The following is a 17997-nucleotide window of genomic DNA, read 5'->3' on the forward strand; positions in this document are numbered from 1 at the left end:
TTGTTTAGCTTTTATACTGTTTGCCTGCGATTGTAAACAATTCCTAGCATCGCATCTCGCCCTCTCTGAAACACTCCCACACTTTGTCATGGCCAATGTCGATGGTGCGTTCTCCTAGCCGCCCGGCTCCTAGACCCAACCTCGTGAAAAACCACACAAACACGCTGTGTGTACTTTAGAGCCAGTTACAGCTGCGAGCAGTGAAGTCTGGATTGTGTTAGCCCATGCACTGTGATTTATAAATTGTTTCTCAGGCCATAAATTTCCACTATAATTGCACTCCAAGCCCCCTTCCACTCTCCTCACTCTTTCTCTCCCCCCTTCTTTCCCTCTCCATCTTTCACTTCTTCGCCTCCTGCCCTTCCAGACGCACACACACACACGCTCCGGAGGTACGTGGTCCGGCACTAATTGTTTGCAGGAGGGAACTGGTTTGACAAGGCAGAAAGTTTTTGAAATTAGGCTGGGCGGTCACCATTGTGAGTCAGGGCTGTACGTCGCAGGTATGTTGTGTCATGCCTCCATATCGCCCCCCTTGGACTATTATTGCACAATAGCAGTTGTAAACGGTCTAAAGATAACACTTCAGTCATTTAGTGCAATTTCGCAAAAATCTGCATGATTTCCTCTCCTGCATTTAATTGCAGAGGGAATTTTTTTTTTTTCTTCTCCCGAATGTGAAATTCACTCCCTCGGGCCTCTCTGTGGTAGATTCAAGTTTTATCCTTCGCAGCCAACAGGTTATAAAAAATATCCCTGTTTATTTGTTGTGCCTCAAGTTAGGTCTCCATATGGAGGAAAGCTTATCAACAAATCCGCTTTAAACGAGCAAAACTGCAGTGGCTGCTGTGTGAAAGTTTTCCAGTTCTGTTGCAATCTGGTGACATGATTATTATTTTATTTTTTTTACTCTTTTGACGCTGGTTGGACTGGTTGTGTTTTAGCAGGAGGGGTATATTGGGGTGAAGTTTGAGTTAGTGTGTGCGTGTGTGTATGTGTGTGTGCTGGGGGGAGGTAGTCTACCAAGAGGACACAATAAGCCCTTTGTCTTCATTATGCACTTAGCATTTGAGAAAGACAAGAAGGTTTCTCTATTTTACTTTATCTTCAACTGTCTTTAATGCATGTGCATCTAGATTTTAGTAGAAATGTGTCATTTAGTCTTATTCAAATACTTAAAGTCTGCATTGTTTCAGTCAAATTATATTATTATTGCAAAATATAGTTATTATGATAAGTTGGATGCCTACAAAGTTGTAGATTACTATAGCGAGCACTTTTGGGTTATAAAATGTCTTTGTTATCCCTCTTGGCTGCTTGTGGGTTAACAAGCCCAGGCTGTTCATCGTAAACCTGGGTATAGTAGTTTGGACTGCAGTGTTGTAACCAGATACCGAAATACTGGAAACCGCATAACTGTCTTGTAATTGACTTTAAGAAGGGTGGCTGCATTTTGCCTTTGCAGAAACAGAACTCTCAACAGACAGCTTATTACTTTCTCGTGGTCGTAATTATGTGTTGGGTTTTATTTGACCTACTGTTTTGTCTTGCGCCACAATAACGCTCTTATTCCTTATGTTGTCAAGGTTTGTTTGTGCTTATCTGGTGAAATAGTACATGTCCATACAAGTGTATTTCACATTTTAATTATAAAAAATTTAATCGCACTAATATGTTTTCGTTTGATCTTTTTCTCTCCGCTTTGGCCTTCCGTCCGCACTGAGACTGCGTTTTTGATCTTGCGAAAACGACGCTTTTTGAAAGCGCTTTCCCAAGTGGATAAATTTGAAAACGCAATGTAGTGTGGACTGTGAAACAAAACGGAGGTATTTGAAAACGATGCATGTTTTGTCATGTGACGCATATTAAACTGATAGATGTGTATGTTTATACCGCTATTGTGCCTGTTATGTAGGGCTGGGCGATTTTTACGATTAATTCGAATTTCATGTTTTGCCACGATTTTATTATTTTTAAATCGAGAATTCGCGGTTTTGAATAAAATGTTAGTAAACGTAACAATTAGACATGTTGACAATTCAGCAATGATAACAGTTAAGACAAGTATGTTTAAGATAAGTTTGTACTATATTTCATGCATATTCTCTTTTACATTTACCATGTTGATCACTTCATGTGTGGTGCACTTGGAATATCACTTTTTTTTAACCAGATGGTTAATAAAGAGTATGTTACATGAATCATATTGTAGTTAAGTTTTTAAGTTGACTAGTTAAACAATCAAAAAAAAATTGAAATCTTGAATCGGTCAATTGTTCTGAAAAAATCGAGATGTTATTTTTTTGCCATATCTCCCAGCCATACTGTTATGTGCTATTCACTATCACTCTGTTGCTAAAGATGTTACTTTGTACAGTCTTCATATCGCAGTCCTGCAGAGATGACAGAAAATTTACTGGCATTTGCTGTCCTGCGGCAAAACATGAGAGCGGTTGCGTTTTAGACCAAACATACAATGTTGAGTGAGAGTGACCTGGACGCATCAGTGAATGCTGAGATATCTTGCTAAATAAAATGATTCTGCCAGAAGAATAGCATGAGAACTTGATTATGTCTGTATAATCTCAGTGAGCTTTTATGAGGTTTTACGCATGCACAGTAAGGTGAATTTATGTTTCAGTGTGGACGGAGAGTGTTATAAAACGAAAATGGCGTTTTCAAAATGATCCGGATTAAACTAGACATAGCCTAAAGTGTTTTTTTGTGATCAGAAACTGAAGGTGTCTCCCAAAGGTAGTTCCTTTTTTTTTCTTCTGCAACCGGACGGTTGATGAATGCAAACTTGGTCTCTGTTGCCGTCCCTAAATGGGCCACATTGCCATGGAAACCCCTGGTCTCCGGATGGCTGACCTCTGAACCAGTTCTTTAAGTAGGCAGTGAATGGAGGGAGTAGTGTTATCAGTGAGGTCACAATAGTATCCATGGGAACTCGGAGAGCAACTGTCAGTCATGAGTCTTTCCTGTTGAGGCTGAAGCCCAGTTCTGTGTGGAAGCCACTGGCTTGATGAAAAGAAGCACTTTAACGCATCTAATGTAGGCAGGTCAGTCAGCGCCACTGAACTACTGGAACAAACCACAAACATGTGCTCTGTTGCATTAGGATGATTTGCGCTTTGATTGGTTTTTTGGATTTGGAAGTGAAGGTTTTTTATTTTTTTAAGTAGTAGTATGGATGCACTGAATTTCCACCTGAGTTGCCAATAGCACAAATTTTTGTGTTTTGACTGATATTATTAATGGTGTAGAAAAATAATATACTATTTAAACAAAATTTAAGAGTTGATATTTAATTTAAAATATGGCCTATAATTGATATAGTGACTAATATTATAGATATATATTGTATTGACAGTTTTAAAAAATTTACAAGAGTATGTAAAATATTTTAGTTCTTTTGTAACCTAACTATACTGTCCAAATGAGACTAATAAATAATAATTTTATATATATATAAATATGAATAATTATTTATTAGTCTAATTTATTCTCCTTTCTTCAGTTGAAACCAGAGATGCATCTCTTATATGTATGTATGTATATATATATATATATATATAAGTACATTATCTGCTTCAAAAATTGGCCTAATTAAACCGATTATGATCATTAATAATAATAATCTTGGCCTATACCAAATTATATTGTGCATCCCTAATAAATAAAAATGACTTATTTGCCCTAAAATGACATTGCAGATTATTTTGATCAAATTTTATTTCAAAGAAATTTATTTTATGCTGTGGCCATTTATATGCACACAGGTTTGGATCCAGCATCTGCTGATCCCTTGTACATGAAAGTTCCCAGAACCTTGTTGAATTACTTCCTAATGTGATCGGTGGATGAATAGGTGATTTGTTGGTTAAATTACTGCAGTCCATCCGATTAAAGTTTCTGTAATAAGATAAGCCTGCTTTAATGAGCTTCTCCTCCTCCTCTGAGTTTAATCTCTGAACTCAGACTTCATAATTACATAACTTTTTGCTTATTAATGTTGTTTTTGTTGTTCAAAATTGTTTTTCTCCTTCCCATCAACAGAAAGGCTCAGATCTCTAATTCATATTTGGAGGCGGTCAAGAATTCCTCTCCTTTCCCTGCAAATTAATTTCCAATTAGCACAGATAGGGGTGTCGTTTGCCTATGAATTGTTTACTTAATTATCGGAAACTCTTGCAGCTCTTAAACAAACAATAGGCCTGAATGCCAACCTGCGGTGAGGGAGGGCTGGAAACCGCTGCCTCTATTGTCTTTCCCTCTGGCAGCAGTGAAAAGAGCAGCAAGAGGTGTCGCTCGCATAAATAAATGAGTCAGGTGATGTCAGACCCCTCTGGCCGCATCAGGGCACTGCCCTATAGGCATACATGCATGTAATCCAGAGCCTTTTGTCCGGCTTAACTGTTCTGATGCTGAGATGTAATGGATTCCTTTGTGCTCCGCCAGCGTCCTGCTCCATTCTAGTGGAGGGTGTGTGTGGAATGGGTGAAAACATCGGGGAGAAATGTAGGCCATGCTTTGAATGATTGACATGGCCTACTTGGCTCCGCCCCCCCCCCCGCCCACCCCCCCCACCCCCCCCACCCCCCCAAGAACGTTGTGCTATTCTGTGGAAGCTGTTGCGGTTTGAGGTACAGCGTTTAAAATCCCCGGTATCCAAAACAAAGCCTGCGGTTGCAGCAACACATGTTGAGGCTTCCAGATATCCCTTTAAAGAGGTGTCTTCTCGGTTTTGACAAAAGGCTTCATTTCATCCAGCATATGACTGTCAAGAGTATATTTGTGAAGTTTCAAGTTGTCATAATCCTGTTAAAGATCCACGTCATCTTCGCTCAACGGTGCAGAAAGTATTTAAGCAGCATTTCAATCTTACTCTGTGACCTCTTGACATCAAGTAGAGAGCTACAAACCCACTCCAGGTGTATTTATGAAATTAAACCGCATGAACCTGGTTAGAAGTATGTTTTCGGACTTAACCTGCCTAGGGCAATGAGTGACATTGATTTTTTTAATAATTCAGTATCTTTTTTCATAATTAAGTATATTTTTAATATTCAGTATGTATGTGCAAGATTTATTTTTTATGTTTTATTTATTTTAAATATCAGCCAGACAGATTATTCTGTGGATATTTTGAGATCAACAGTTTTTTTTAATGCATTTATAAATATAAAATTAATTTAAATATAGATAGAATTTTAAAAATATAAAAAATAATCTAATTTGCTGTAAATTAAATTGTATCATGCATGTCAGCCACCTTCTGGTAATGGTGGTATCAGCCTGTATTGAAACCTTTACTGGTTGACCAGACCACATATTTTTTACCACAGTTTGCAAGTATAGAATGTATTTTACAAAAGTAACACATTGCTTTTCATATAGTGATCAGTTTTTTTTACATGGTATTTGTTTGTGATGTTTTTCTTAGTGAGGCTTTGATTGATTATGTTGCTCAGCAGGTTGTCGCTGCATTTGACATGCATTTTGAGGGGTTCATGTCTGCGCACCATTTCTTTTCTCTTCTCAACAAGAAGTCAATGTTGCATATTGCTAAGCATCTGCTCCTGGAATTATGGCTTTCAAATACAAATCCCCAGACCCCATGATTGTTTACTTTGGCCGATCTCCCTTTGTGTCTCCAGAAAAGCAGGGCACAGGTCCCTGCAGCCCGGTAGTCTGTGTGTTTGTGTGGGAAGGCAAAACTGAGATTGTATTTCAAGATAGTATGTTAAGTTTTCAGTCAAGTGATGGCGGTTATGATGGAGAAGGTAGATTGTATTTTTTCAGTCATCCGTCCACTTTAACTGCAGCTGCAAATACCAGAAACTTGGTAAGGCCTCCGTCAAGAACTAGAAGTTTCTCAAAGTGGTTCCTCTCAAGAACCGTTCACAGATGCCTGCTGAAAGCAGGCCACAGACTTAAAGGGATAGCTCACCTTAAAATGTAAATTCTGTCATCATTTACTCACCCTAATTTCAAAACTGCATTACTTTTTTTCTGTGGAACATGAAAAAGATGTTGCTTGGACCCCAAAATTCTTCAAAATATCATCTTTTATGCTCCACAGAAGACAAGTTATACAGGTTTGGAACAAAACATGAGGGTGAGTTCATTTTTGGGTCAACTGTCCCTTTAAGGACATTAATTTTGACTGTCTGGCCAAATTAGAAGTTGAACTTACAGCTGTCATTTATCAACTATACTACAGACAAGGGAAGGTGAAAGTGAACCAAACAGCTTTAATAAACAAGGCACAAGGTCTCGATTCATCCTGCCAGCTGTAAGGAAACTGTACCAGTCCCTGCTCATGAACTACTTTTGTTTTCCACACCAACTAACTAACCCTGCAACTCCGTTCTCCGGACCATAATGTTTTTTCCATTTTTAGCCCACAGTCTTAACCAAACTTCCTCACAACAATTCCACTTGTGATGAATGAAGTTTAAAGGGAGAAACAAAGCCTTATTAACCCCTGATGTACCACGATGGTTGGTTGTAGGACATGTTTGGGTTGTTTACTATGATCTTATTGTTTTAACGATGGAATCTGCTGGAGTTTTGGTGTTGCAATGTTGGATCATTTCCAATTTATGCCTATATGAGAGATTACACTGTCTTGGGATTGCCATTTTTAGTGTTGACTGCGTATATCATTGACTATTTTACATTGACTTGAAACTTTTGTGAAGCAGTTGCTGCCAAGCGTTTTTGATTTTCTTTTTTTTTATGATTAATCAACTTATGGTTTGCATTCATTTAAGTAAAAAAAATCCAAATTTACTGGATTATTCAAATGTTAGCATTACTGCATGGTTATTTAATATATCATGATCTATTTTATTCATTGCATTTCAGGCAATAATAACTTTGACTGTGAAACGAGATTTTGATCTTATAGCCCACCCCTTGTATATATGCTTGGATGTCGATGTATAAGGATTTGTCTACATTTATGGTGTCCCTTAAGTAGAACTATAAATTGGAGAGAGTTTTTGAGGTATATATGTTCACTATAACCCCAGATGCTTTCAGTCCCTCGACTCAAGAGCTTAGATACAGGAATGATGACTCCACAGGAACATCTGATATGGTTTGACTTCTACACAAACCAGATGACCGAGCCAGGCGGGGAAGCTCCGTGAAGGGTTGAAAAACTCGATTTTATAAATTGCTCCTGAAAATCATAAGCGCTGGATGCGAGGGGCCCCAGAAAAGCTGAAAGGCATCAAACTTTGACACACGCACTGAGCAACAAGGGCTTTCACAATAAATGTCTCCCTCTGTATAGGAAGTCCAGTCATTCATCACTGTGTGTCTCCTCCCTGCTCCTTCTCTCATTCCATACCTCACTCACCCTAGCAGCATCGCTTTTGCATTCTTCATACGCTCTCATTGATTTATAGAGGGGTAAAATTATAGAAAGGCAGATCTCCGATTCTGCTCTATGCATTCTGTAAGGCCCCTTCCTATTCTCCCAGTGTGTTATGGGACTTCCTCCCAGCTGTTCCTCATACTAACATACACCCATATTATCCATCCAGCTGGGCATTTACTATGCTGGGACCTGCAGTCCAAATCATGTTTAACTTTCCCCTCCCCTGGGCCGGACTGCTCTTGTCTCGGCCCTCCAAACTGTTCCAGCTAATGCTCCCAGGTGCTAAACAGCACTCGAAGTTCATCTCTACAGCTTTCAAATGAATTAAGACAAAGAACAGCTGGATTGCTAGAACCCGTTGATGACTCAGTGGTCAATTCAATTGGTTCCTTCCACTGAATCTCCTTATCAAACTAATTCCATTTTAAAGGAATATTCCAGGTTAAAAACAGATCTGTGTTTGTGTATAGAAATACGAGTCTATATGCTACACTTAATAGTCAATTGTACCTTCATGGACTTTATCCAAGTGCATAAATTGAAGGTGTCAGATTGAATTATTTCCTGTGGCAAATATATACCCTGGTTTATTCCTTTAATGCAGTACAAAAACTTGACTTTTTCAACCCACCTGTTGAAGGTGGAAACTCCAAAAACTGGTTTTGGCGACTTTTTAAAATCAAGACAGGCGTTCACTATATCCATTTGGAGTAATAGGAGTATTTTTGGTTATGCAGTGACATGTAGACCACCTTTGAAATGTGTTAATGATTGTTTGTGATTTTCTCTTTTGTTCTCTGCAGTATCTACAAATGAAATGGCCTCTTCTTGACATTCCTGGGGCTGCAGCCCTCAAAGACTCCAGATCACCCACACCAGGGCACTTAGTAAGTCCACCAGCAACTTCATATTCTGTATAGTTCACAATGCAATCAAAAAAGGTCTTAAGATAAGTTGGGTATTTTGAAATAGTCCATTCTTATCTTGTGCTCTTGCCTGATATACGTACTTAGGAAACAAATGCTTTGAAAGGCAACATTTTGATCTAAAACCATTAAAAGAACACTACAATATTGTAATAGACTGATATTTAATTCAGTAGGTTTGTTTAACTAGGTTTCAGAGCAAAGGTACATTGGTAACTTCTTTCACAGTGAACAACCGGAAATATGTTTGCCCACACAAGCACGACTAGCTTTTAGCCGAGGCCTGGCTAAGGCCAAGGGCTTAAGCTTGTCGTACTAAGTGTCAACAAGCAAAAGACTTATTTTCCTGCCATTCCACCCCCTCCGGCCACTCATGCGACCCAACTTTTGACCTGCTTTGCCCTTTCCAGACAAAACGGCGGAGAACCTCAGGAATGCTCGCTCCAAATGGCAGCTAATCCATTCCGGAGACACTTTTTTTTTTTCACCCTCCAAACATGGAGGTAGTCAGCTCAGAACGAATGAGGTTTTGCCACGGTGACAAAGTGATCACTGACTGTGGTCCTAACTGGAAGATTAGAGCGTTTGCCCAAGAGATTCCCAAACAGACCTTTGGGTCAGTTCTGTCTAAATGAGAATCCAATTTAAAGTTCTCAGGCCAAAGATTATGATGACCTGATAATAGGACCAGTACACTGGGCCTGTTGTGTCTGCTGTCTTGTCTTTATTTACTTAGCATGTGTTTCATAAAGCACCTATTATCATGCTTGGGGACTCCAGACAGACTGCAAATATGCAGCGGGGGAATTTCAATCCAATTATACGGAGATGAGTTGACCATTGAAGCCTGTTGATGCTGACTTTGCTTTAACACTCAGTATTGTGTTGTCCTAACAGAACGAAGAAACACTGAATGCTACTGTTCTCCCGCCAGGAAAACAGACTTCGCTTCCTCATTAGATGTTGGCATTTGGGATTAATTTCTGGCATGTAGATCTTGGGGAATCTCTTGTGATTGGAGGATTAATTAGAGTCAGTAAATAATTAGGTTACATGCGGGATGGTTTATTGTGTTTCTAATGAATGGCAGGGGCTGCTGAATTCACACCAGGCTGCAGAGAGTGTGTGAGTGACCTGTGGAAACTGTGGCTGCACAGATTGGGTCCAGAAGGCACACATGCTAATAGGGTGAGCCAGAGTTGTCCAAAAGGCTCAATTATTCAGGAACCGGGTTTGTTTAGCATTCCATTGGCATCCCTCTGAGCGTGTGTGAGTTTGATATTGCAGCACCAAGCCCACCTCTTCACATTGCCTGCCATACAATGCATCTGGACCCAGGCTACATGAATAATACATCAAACCAGAACAGAGGGACAGGTGATGTGTGAGGCATTGTGGGAACTTCAGCTTTGTCAACTCCTCTGTAAGCTGTGTGTGAGTTTTTTTTTGTTGTTGGTCAAATTCATACTAAAAATCCTGTGGCATTACCATAGTTCATGTATTAAATAGTAATACAATAGTAGTTTGAAGTATACCACGTTACAATTTGATTAGCATATTCATATATACCATAGTATCCTGAAGTCCAAAAACCATGGTATTAGCATGATGTTTTCATACAGTGTCTTTTATGGTAATACAATGGTTATTTTCTTTAGAAAACCCCTCAGACTCTTAAATTGTCTCTGAGTAGTTTAACTAAATGAGTTTTAGCATTTCTGGTTTCTCAAACTTAGATACAGTAAAAACAATGTGTTGTAAGCTCAGTTTTGTATCTGATCGTTTCCGGATTCATGAAAATCTTCTTAAGAAATAAATTCTTATTTTGTAAATCTTCTGAAGAAAGAAGAAAATTCTAAAAAGTATGTAAAATTGTGCAATTCAAATTCTTTAGAAGTTCTCAAATATTTTCTTAAGAAAAAAAAGACACGCGTTGGTGTTATTTGATTGAGAGGTGGGTATTGCTGAAGACTCGCTGAATGAAAACACTCAAAGCCTGTCTTTTTGCTTTTTGCTTTTTGCTTTTTGCCTGCAGATTACCGGAGTATTCATAAGTGCGTAGACTATTTTAGTCGCTAGTTATTGGGAGTTGTTGCTCAGCATTCTGTTTTTAATGTTAAAATATTCTAGTGATCACTGTTTTCATGATCGATATGTTTCACTTAAGAGTAATTTTATTCTTAAGAATGTTTTGTGAATCCGGCCCCTGGTTCTTAAAACCCAGGTTCAGTCACTGTGTTTAGCAAACACTTACATTAGCAACAGTCGACACAGCAATCGCACTTGTCTAGCCCCCACCTTAGCCATTGTCTGTCTCAAAGACATTTGGCCTAGTCAAGAAATTGTGGTTTAAATACTTTATTATAAACGAATAAAGTTTATTAGTCATGAGTCCACTAGCCATTTTCAAATCGTTTTCAAAAATCAGATTACAAATGGAAATTCCATTCAAATTGCCTGCTAATGACATTGACAATTGATGTCTTAGTGAAGGCATGATGTTTTTGCTGATGGGAAGTGTTACGTGTTCATGCAAAAACCAGATGGATTCGTCATATGATCATATTTTAGTTTCTCTATTAAAGCTTTTGTGGCCTCCATTTACAATGCCTGGTTAAGTATGAGTATGTGAAACACGAGGCAGATTGCTCAAATACAGAAAATAGTTCTTAATGGAAATGCAAAAATGTAATTCAAAGCCATGTTGTACCCCTTAGACGCTAGATGGTGATTATTGTAAATTGTGCTCCATTGTTAGGGATCACATTGTTTGGCTTATACTGCTAGTTTTGGCTTGTCCTCTCCTCTGCACTATTTTATTATCCTTCATTTGAATCTGCGTTTAGCCTCTCATTCTTCCAGTGCTAAAGCGGTTCATTGTGTCTTGATCCCTCTTTCTCAAACGCCTGTTTGCTCAGTAACTCAAGTCAGAGATGGAGGAGGTGAAGCCAAAAGAAGAAGAAAAAAAACAGGCCACATTTGCTTCTTATGCCACAATGTGCTTGTTTTAGCAGAGCTCCAGTTTTAACAGCTCCATGTGGTGGCACCAGAAGTCGTCTTTGGGCGGGTTCCTTCGGTAACAGGCGGAGAAAAGCAACAGATTAATCAGCAGGTGTAGAGCGCTGACCCTGCACTGTTGCGATTTTTGACATTTTCAAATGGCTGCAACACCTTGTGGAGAGTCACTCCAAATAACTCTTAAGATAACATTGTACATCTTTGAACTGTGTCGCTAACATTGTTTTAACTTGAGTTCTAAGCATCTCAAAATAATGGCCGTTAAATGAAAGACTGACCTAGCACAATTGGTAAATATGTGCTTGAGAACTCTAGAGTCAATGTAATTTAACTGTGTGATACAAAAGGTGGAACAATGTTTACACAATGACGCACTTTTTCTGTTTGGAGAGGTGTTTTGTCAGCTGTTTTTCACTGTTTTGCTGGTCAGGCGTCTTCTCCTCCTACAGACCAACTTACTAAAGTGGATTTAGGAAGATTTATCAGGCTTTGCCCTTGATGAACTGCAGGACTTGTTTGGACAAAAGGTTAAAAAAAAGCCAGGTACCTGTTGACAGACCACATTTGAAGAAGATCCCAATTCTGCCATCTAAAGGTTGATTCTGGCATATTGCAACCAGAATGGTTTGCAGAGAAAGTCCTTTTGTTGCTGTTTTATTGTCCTTGTGTTACCAAACCCAGTGACTCAGCTTGCATATGTTTTCAGTGCTCACCATACTGTGGTCACACTGTGTTTTCCCCCAGTTCCTCATTTAAGACTTAAATTGGGTTAATCTGGTGGATAATTCCATTCCGCTAGCTGGAAAGCACCCACTTAAACAACAAATAGGAGTACTCTGACCAGGTGTTGATATGGATCCTTGGGATGCTTGGAGTCGGCCAGTCCCATCCAGTCCATTTTTAAGGGAGGCGAGGGGCCCAGTCTGGCGGCATTCTATGCTTGGGATGGTGGTGTTGGAGGCAAAACGGCTGGCGTGTTGACACAGCAGGGATTCTTGGCAGAAAGATAGTGAGAAAGAGAGACCATTAGCCTCAACAGCTAATATCATTGTGCAGTGGACAAACACCATCTTAAAGGATAAGTGGAAGTTGTCTTATTCCTTTCTTTCTCAGTCAACCTACTGACAGATCTTTAAAACAATCCTTTGATGGACCTTGCAGGGTTTCCAGAAGTCAGGCTCAGCTTGTCTCTGCAAATGCAATGCTAAATTATGTACAAACACAGAGACAGACAGTCAGACAGAAAGATGGAACGAGAAAGGCAAGGAATAGAGAGGCAACCCAGAGATCTGGATGTGTTTGGACTGTGGGAAATGAGAGCTAGTCTTGTCTCAATGCAAGCCTTGTTCATGTTCACAGAGTGCTGGTTGGAGCAGAGGTCAAACCCACTGCCTACATAGAGGTGGGGGGAAGGTTAGCATGGAGGAAACAAGACGGCATTCTCCACTCTCGCTCCCTTGTGACGTCCTGAGCCAACAAGTACCCCATTCAGTCTACAGCTCACCACCTTGCATTGGCTTATGTACACATCACAGCAGTGCTGCTTCTGATATTATTATAGTGCTATACTGCTATATTTATGTAGTTGGGGTGTTGGTAGTAAATTATATGCTAATATAAGTTCTTAAGTATTGTGGAGGGGGTGGGTAATACCTTTAACTGACTGTACTTAAAAGTGGTGAGTTGAAGTCAGACTAATTTTAACTACTTTTGTTCAGCAAGATTCTCTTCAAACTGTTGGTATGCCATGACAGTAATTTACCTGAAAGAGAAAACTGACTAGACGGTTTATGCAAATGCAGCAAGCATTAGCATAGCGCACCCTTTGCTGGAATTCTTAGAATGTGAAACATGAAATTGAGCTTGCTTAGCCTAGCATTTGTGTTCATGTACTTGCATAGAGTTTATTTTCCAGGGCTTAACATATGGGTATGTGTAATAAAAATCTGAAATAGCCGTTATGATTGGTTTTGGCTAGAATATAGGGAACTTTTTAGGCAACACTCCTCAGAAAGTCATTAGGTTTTAGCTCAAAGGTTACATATCTATTTAGCAATCACATTACCCTGGCGCAGGGGTAGCCAACCCTACTCCTAGAGGGCTACCTTCCTGCAGACCTCACTTGTATTCTTGCTCCAACATACCTGCCTCTTATTTTCAAGTAATCTTGAAGACCCTGATTAGCTGGTTATGGTGTATTTGATTTGGTTTTGCTACCCCTGGCCTAGCAGATGTAGTCCTGATTTGCCACCTTGCCAAGAGAAGCATTGGAGGATTTGTTACAACAGGTGCCTCTTGATCCCTAAGAGTGTAGTGACTCCCACTTCCCTTCAAATGCCAGGCCTGTCCTAGCGTCAATTATGGCGAGTGGCAGCTGGAATCATCTCTCTTGTCGCTAGTGTGCTAAACGAGAGAAACGCTGCCTGCTAGGGGTGTAAGGTGCTATTTCTCCCACCCTCCATACAGCCGGTCAAATGCCCAACTGGTGTTTATTTTCCTTTGGGAGAAGTAGGGAAAAGTAAACCCTGCTGCCGAGACCCATTGTTCTTTAAAACACTCTGGCGCCGCTCACAAGTAATGAGGTCTAATGTCTATTTTCTTCTTTTCGCTTGCCTTTTTGGTTGTTTAAACATGCACACTCATCTCATTTCCCCCCTCCCTCACTTCTTTTGTGTTTTCATTTTGTTTTTCAGTCCAATAAGGTGCCAGTGGTACAACACCCCCATCACGTTCATCCCCTCACACCGCTGATCACCTACAGCAACGAACACTTTTCCCCGGGGACGCCTCCCTCTCACCTCTCTCCGGAGATTCTCGACCCAAAGACAGGTAAGCGCCACCAACTGGTTCAGCAATCTTGGATGCATTCATCAAAGCTTTGAGTACAATCTAGAAATGTAGAGTACTTTGTTGTTTTGATGGGGTTTATTGAATATTTGATGGGGTTTATTGACCCTCTAAAGACAGTCACTACATTTACAATTCATTTAGGTGCCAATAGCAGCGCAGAAGTTACACACTTCACCCTTAAATTGACTTATGTTTATATTTGTCGTCTTCAGTTTTCGTAATCAACAATTATTTCTTCAGGCATACCAAGGACCCCTCACCCTTCAGAGCTGTCCCCATATTACCCTCTCTCTCCTGGGGCAGTTGGACAGATCCCTCACCCTCTAGGATGGTTGGTTCCTCAGTAAGTCTGAATTCTGTGGCCTTAAAATACATAACATCAACCTTATTTTACCCATGCAGATGGCATAATCAAGTTTGTAGATATTTTTTTGTAAGTTCTCCTTGGAAAAGAGCATCTGTTTGCCCTTGATTTTGCCGTAGCAAGTTGTTTGAGTGCTGCTCTTCTATCTTCAGGCAAGGCCAGCATATGTATTCCATCCCTCCTGGGGGCTTCAGACACCCCTACCCTGCACTCGCCATGAACGCCTCCATGTCTAGGTATGTAACAGAGGGCAGAACCCTCCTTCTGCACCATGTTGATTTAAAGTTAATCTCGCATCTATTGTTAGACATGAGAAGCAGACAGCACGATTCCTCCCTGAAGGCTCAGAGAAGAGTTAGTACAGGAAACTGCTGAAAGGGTTTTAGCATGGCATTTTAAAATATACCGTGGTGCTAAGTTATTGTCATTTTTATAGGCTAATTTTAAAAATACCATGCTATTACCATGGTGCTTATCTGATAAACATAGAACTTTTTGGATCTGCTGAAGAATAATTGTAATATTATGCAAATGTCACATGGAAAAACTTCCAACCAAGGAAATCTGACCGAACTTATTTCAGTTAGATAAAAACCTGTATTTATCTAGAGTTATTGTTGCAGACCCCACCCCTTCTACCATTTTACTGTAGATATGCTAGCCATTATATAAAAAGGAGCACATCCTAAAACTCATGCTGAATAGAAACTTCTCTAATGCATGATTTTATCATATTCTTTCCATTCAGATAATGCTTAAAATTAAATAAGATTGCTGGATGAGTTCAGTTGTCGCACGTCAGCCTGAAATTTCCATGGCTTTTAATCTCCCACTATTGCTTTCATGGTTGTCTCATGACTGTGCACCTTTTGTCGCTCTGTAGCAAGAGAGAGATCTTTTTCTGCTTGCGTTCATTTTGTGGCACGGTGAAGTGCTGAAGTCCAATGGAAATATGCGTTTAACAAGAGTGCAAATCACAGATTTGAACAGTTTTTTTTTTTTTCTCAACTGTGAAAATGACAATGCTGCTATTGTATTAGCTGTTATGAATTTGGAAACCCAGAGTGCCGTTTTCCAGATGCAGCTGCAAGGATATGTGCTCCCGGTGTTATCTATCTATCTATTGTTCTGTCTGTCTTTCTGACAGAGAGATATCTGTCAATCTGTCTATTTATCTGTCTGTCATTTTGTCCATCCCTCTATCCATCCGTTCGTCTAGCCGTCCGTCTGTCATTTTTTCCATCCATCTATCGTTGTCTAAAAGACAGACATCTGTCGATCTGTCTATCTCTCTGTCTATCTGTCATTTTGTCTATCCATCTATCGTTGTCTGTCTGACTTTCTGTCTGTTTTTTTTGTCCATCTATCATTCTGTCATTCTGTCTTTCTGACAGACATCTATCAATCTATCTATTTTTCTGTTGGTCATTTTGTCTATCCATCCATCTTTTTTATCTTATCATTGTCTGCTGTTTTATCCATCCGTCTGTCCGTCCTTCTATCTATCCGTCTGTCATTTGTTCCATCCATCTATTGTTCTGTCTGTCTGTCTTCTTTCTTTTTATGTCATCTGTTGATCTGTCTGTCGGTCTGTCATTTTATCTATCCATTTATTCATCCATCCATCCATCTGTCTATAGTATCTATTTATCTGTCTGTTATTGTTTCCATCCATCGTTCTGTCTGTCTTTCTGTCAGACAGACTTCTGTCTATCTCTCTGTCATTTTGTCTATCCATCATCTATCTGTCTGTCTGTCTTTCTGTCTGTTGTCTTGTCATCCATCTATTCATCTATATTTTCCATCTTATCGTTCTGTCTGCAGCTGCTGACTGTGAATCTCTCTCTCTCTCTCTCTCTCTCTCTCTCTCTCTCTCTCTCTCTCTCTCTCTCTCTCTCTCTCTCTCTCTCTCTCTCTCTCTCTCTCTCTCTCTCTCTCTCTCTCTCTCTAGTCTGGTATCCAGTCGTTTCTCTCCTCACATGGTGCCTCATCCTTCTCACGGCCTGCACCAGACGGGCATCCCTCACCCCGCCATTGTGTCGCCTGCCATCAAACAGGAGCCCAGCGGCGACAACGCCAGCAACTCGACACACGGGTGAGTCTCTCTCCTCCATTACTCTCTCCCAGACATTCCTCTGCTCTTCTGCGACTGACATCATCTTTACATTCATCTGTGTCCGTACAGAAAGTCCTCGATGCATGTGAAGAAAGAGGAAGAGAAGAAGCCTCACATCAAGAAGCCCCTAAATGCCTTCATGCTCTACATGAAGGAAATGAGGGCCAAAGTAGTGGCCGAATGCACCCTGAAAGAGAGCGCCGCCATCAACCAGATCCTGGGCAGGAGGGTGAGTGCTTGCAACTCCCTTTATGAGAGGAGCTGAGATGCATTAGTGTTTCTCTTCATCTTGTCTTAAAGGAACGGATCATCTAAAAATGAAAATTGGTGTCATTTACTCACACTCATGTCATTCCAAACCTGAAAGAAGCACAGGAGATATTCTGAAGATTGTGCTGGTCGCTCTATTCCGTGCAATTACAACGAATGCGCATTAAAGCTTTCAAATGGAAAAAAAGGACACAAATACATCATAAAAGTGGTTCGCGTGACTTGTGTGCTTCTAAAATTTGTTCTTTTGTGCACAAGAAATAAACTCATATGGGTTTGGAATGACATGAGTGAAATTGTAAATATCTTGGTGAACTGTTCTTTTAAGGAATGAAGAAAGGAGGGAAAATTGACCATATGTTCTTTTATTCCGCAGTGGCACTCTCTTTCACGTGAGGAACAGGCTAAATATTACGAACTCGCCAGGAAAGAACGGCAGCTGCACTCTCAGCTTTATCCGGGCTGGTCTGCGCGAGACAACTATGTAAGTAAGCCCAGAATGCAGAGTTTAACGCAAATCATGTGGGGTTCGGATTCCTCCATTGTTTTTGGCAGCCAGGGGAGTTTTGCTTAATCAAACACATCTAATTTGCTCCAAATCATGACTCTCCACAGGGAAAGAGGAAGAAACGGAAGAGAGACAATAAACCTGATTCCCCACAAGAGTGTAAGTGTCACTGGCCATCTGTATTTCTTTCTCACTTTCTGTATGTGTAGTCTTTCGCTGAACTAGAGCAGATTTTTTTCCCCAGCATCGCTGTTGGTCCGATCACTCAGCTCATAGATCATGTTCAGTTCAATTTTGACTAGATGATGAACGGTTTGGGTTTTTGTTTTTCTTTGTATATTGGATTTTTTTTTTTTTTTTAAGTAAAAATTCATTTATTCATGCTCACATTGTTTTAAACACTTTCTTCTAAACAAAACGAGATGTTTTGTTTTTGTGTGTTAATTTATGAGCAATTGGGATTAAATTTAGTCACTATTTCTACATCATAATCTCAAATTTTTGTCAGTTTTTGAATAAACGGCATCTAAATGAAGTCAATTAAAAATATTT

At 40.0% G+C, this 17997-nt stretch overlaps 1 protein-coding gene across 1 annotated transcript in view; it reads left to right on the forward strand.

The window, feature by feature from the left end:
• Positions 1–17997, forward strand: part of tcf7l1a (transcription factor 7 like 1a) — a 29972-nt gene that overhangs the window by 10561 nt on the left and 1414 nt on the right. Inside the window, exons 4-11 of the mRNA XM_079861342.1 lie at positions 8197–8280; positions 14031–14166; positions 14428–14530; positions 14704–14787; positions 16503–16646; positions 16737–16896; positions 17314–17421; positions 17553–17604. Of these exons, the coding sequence (XP_079717468.1) occupies positions 8197–8280; positions 14031–14166; positions 14428–14530; positions 14704–14787; positions 16503–16646; positions 16737–16896; positions 17314–17421; positions 17553–17604 (871 nt within the window). The remainder of the gene's footprint in view (positions 1–8196; positions 8281–14030; positions 14167–14427; positions 14531–14703; positions 14788–16502; positions 16647–16736; positions 16897–17313; positions 17422–17552; positions 17605–17997) is intronic.

This window comes from Squalius cephalus (assembly GCF_949319135.1).
Source record: "Squalius cephalus genome assembly, chromosome: 24".
Lineage (NCBI taxonomy): Eukaryota > Metazoa > Chordata > Actinopteri > Cypriniformes > Leuciscidae > Squalius > Squalius cephalus.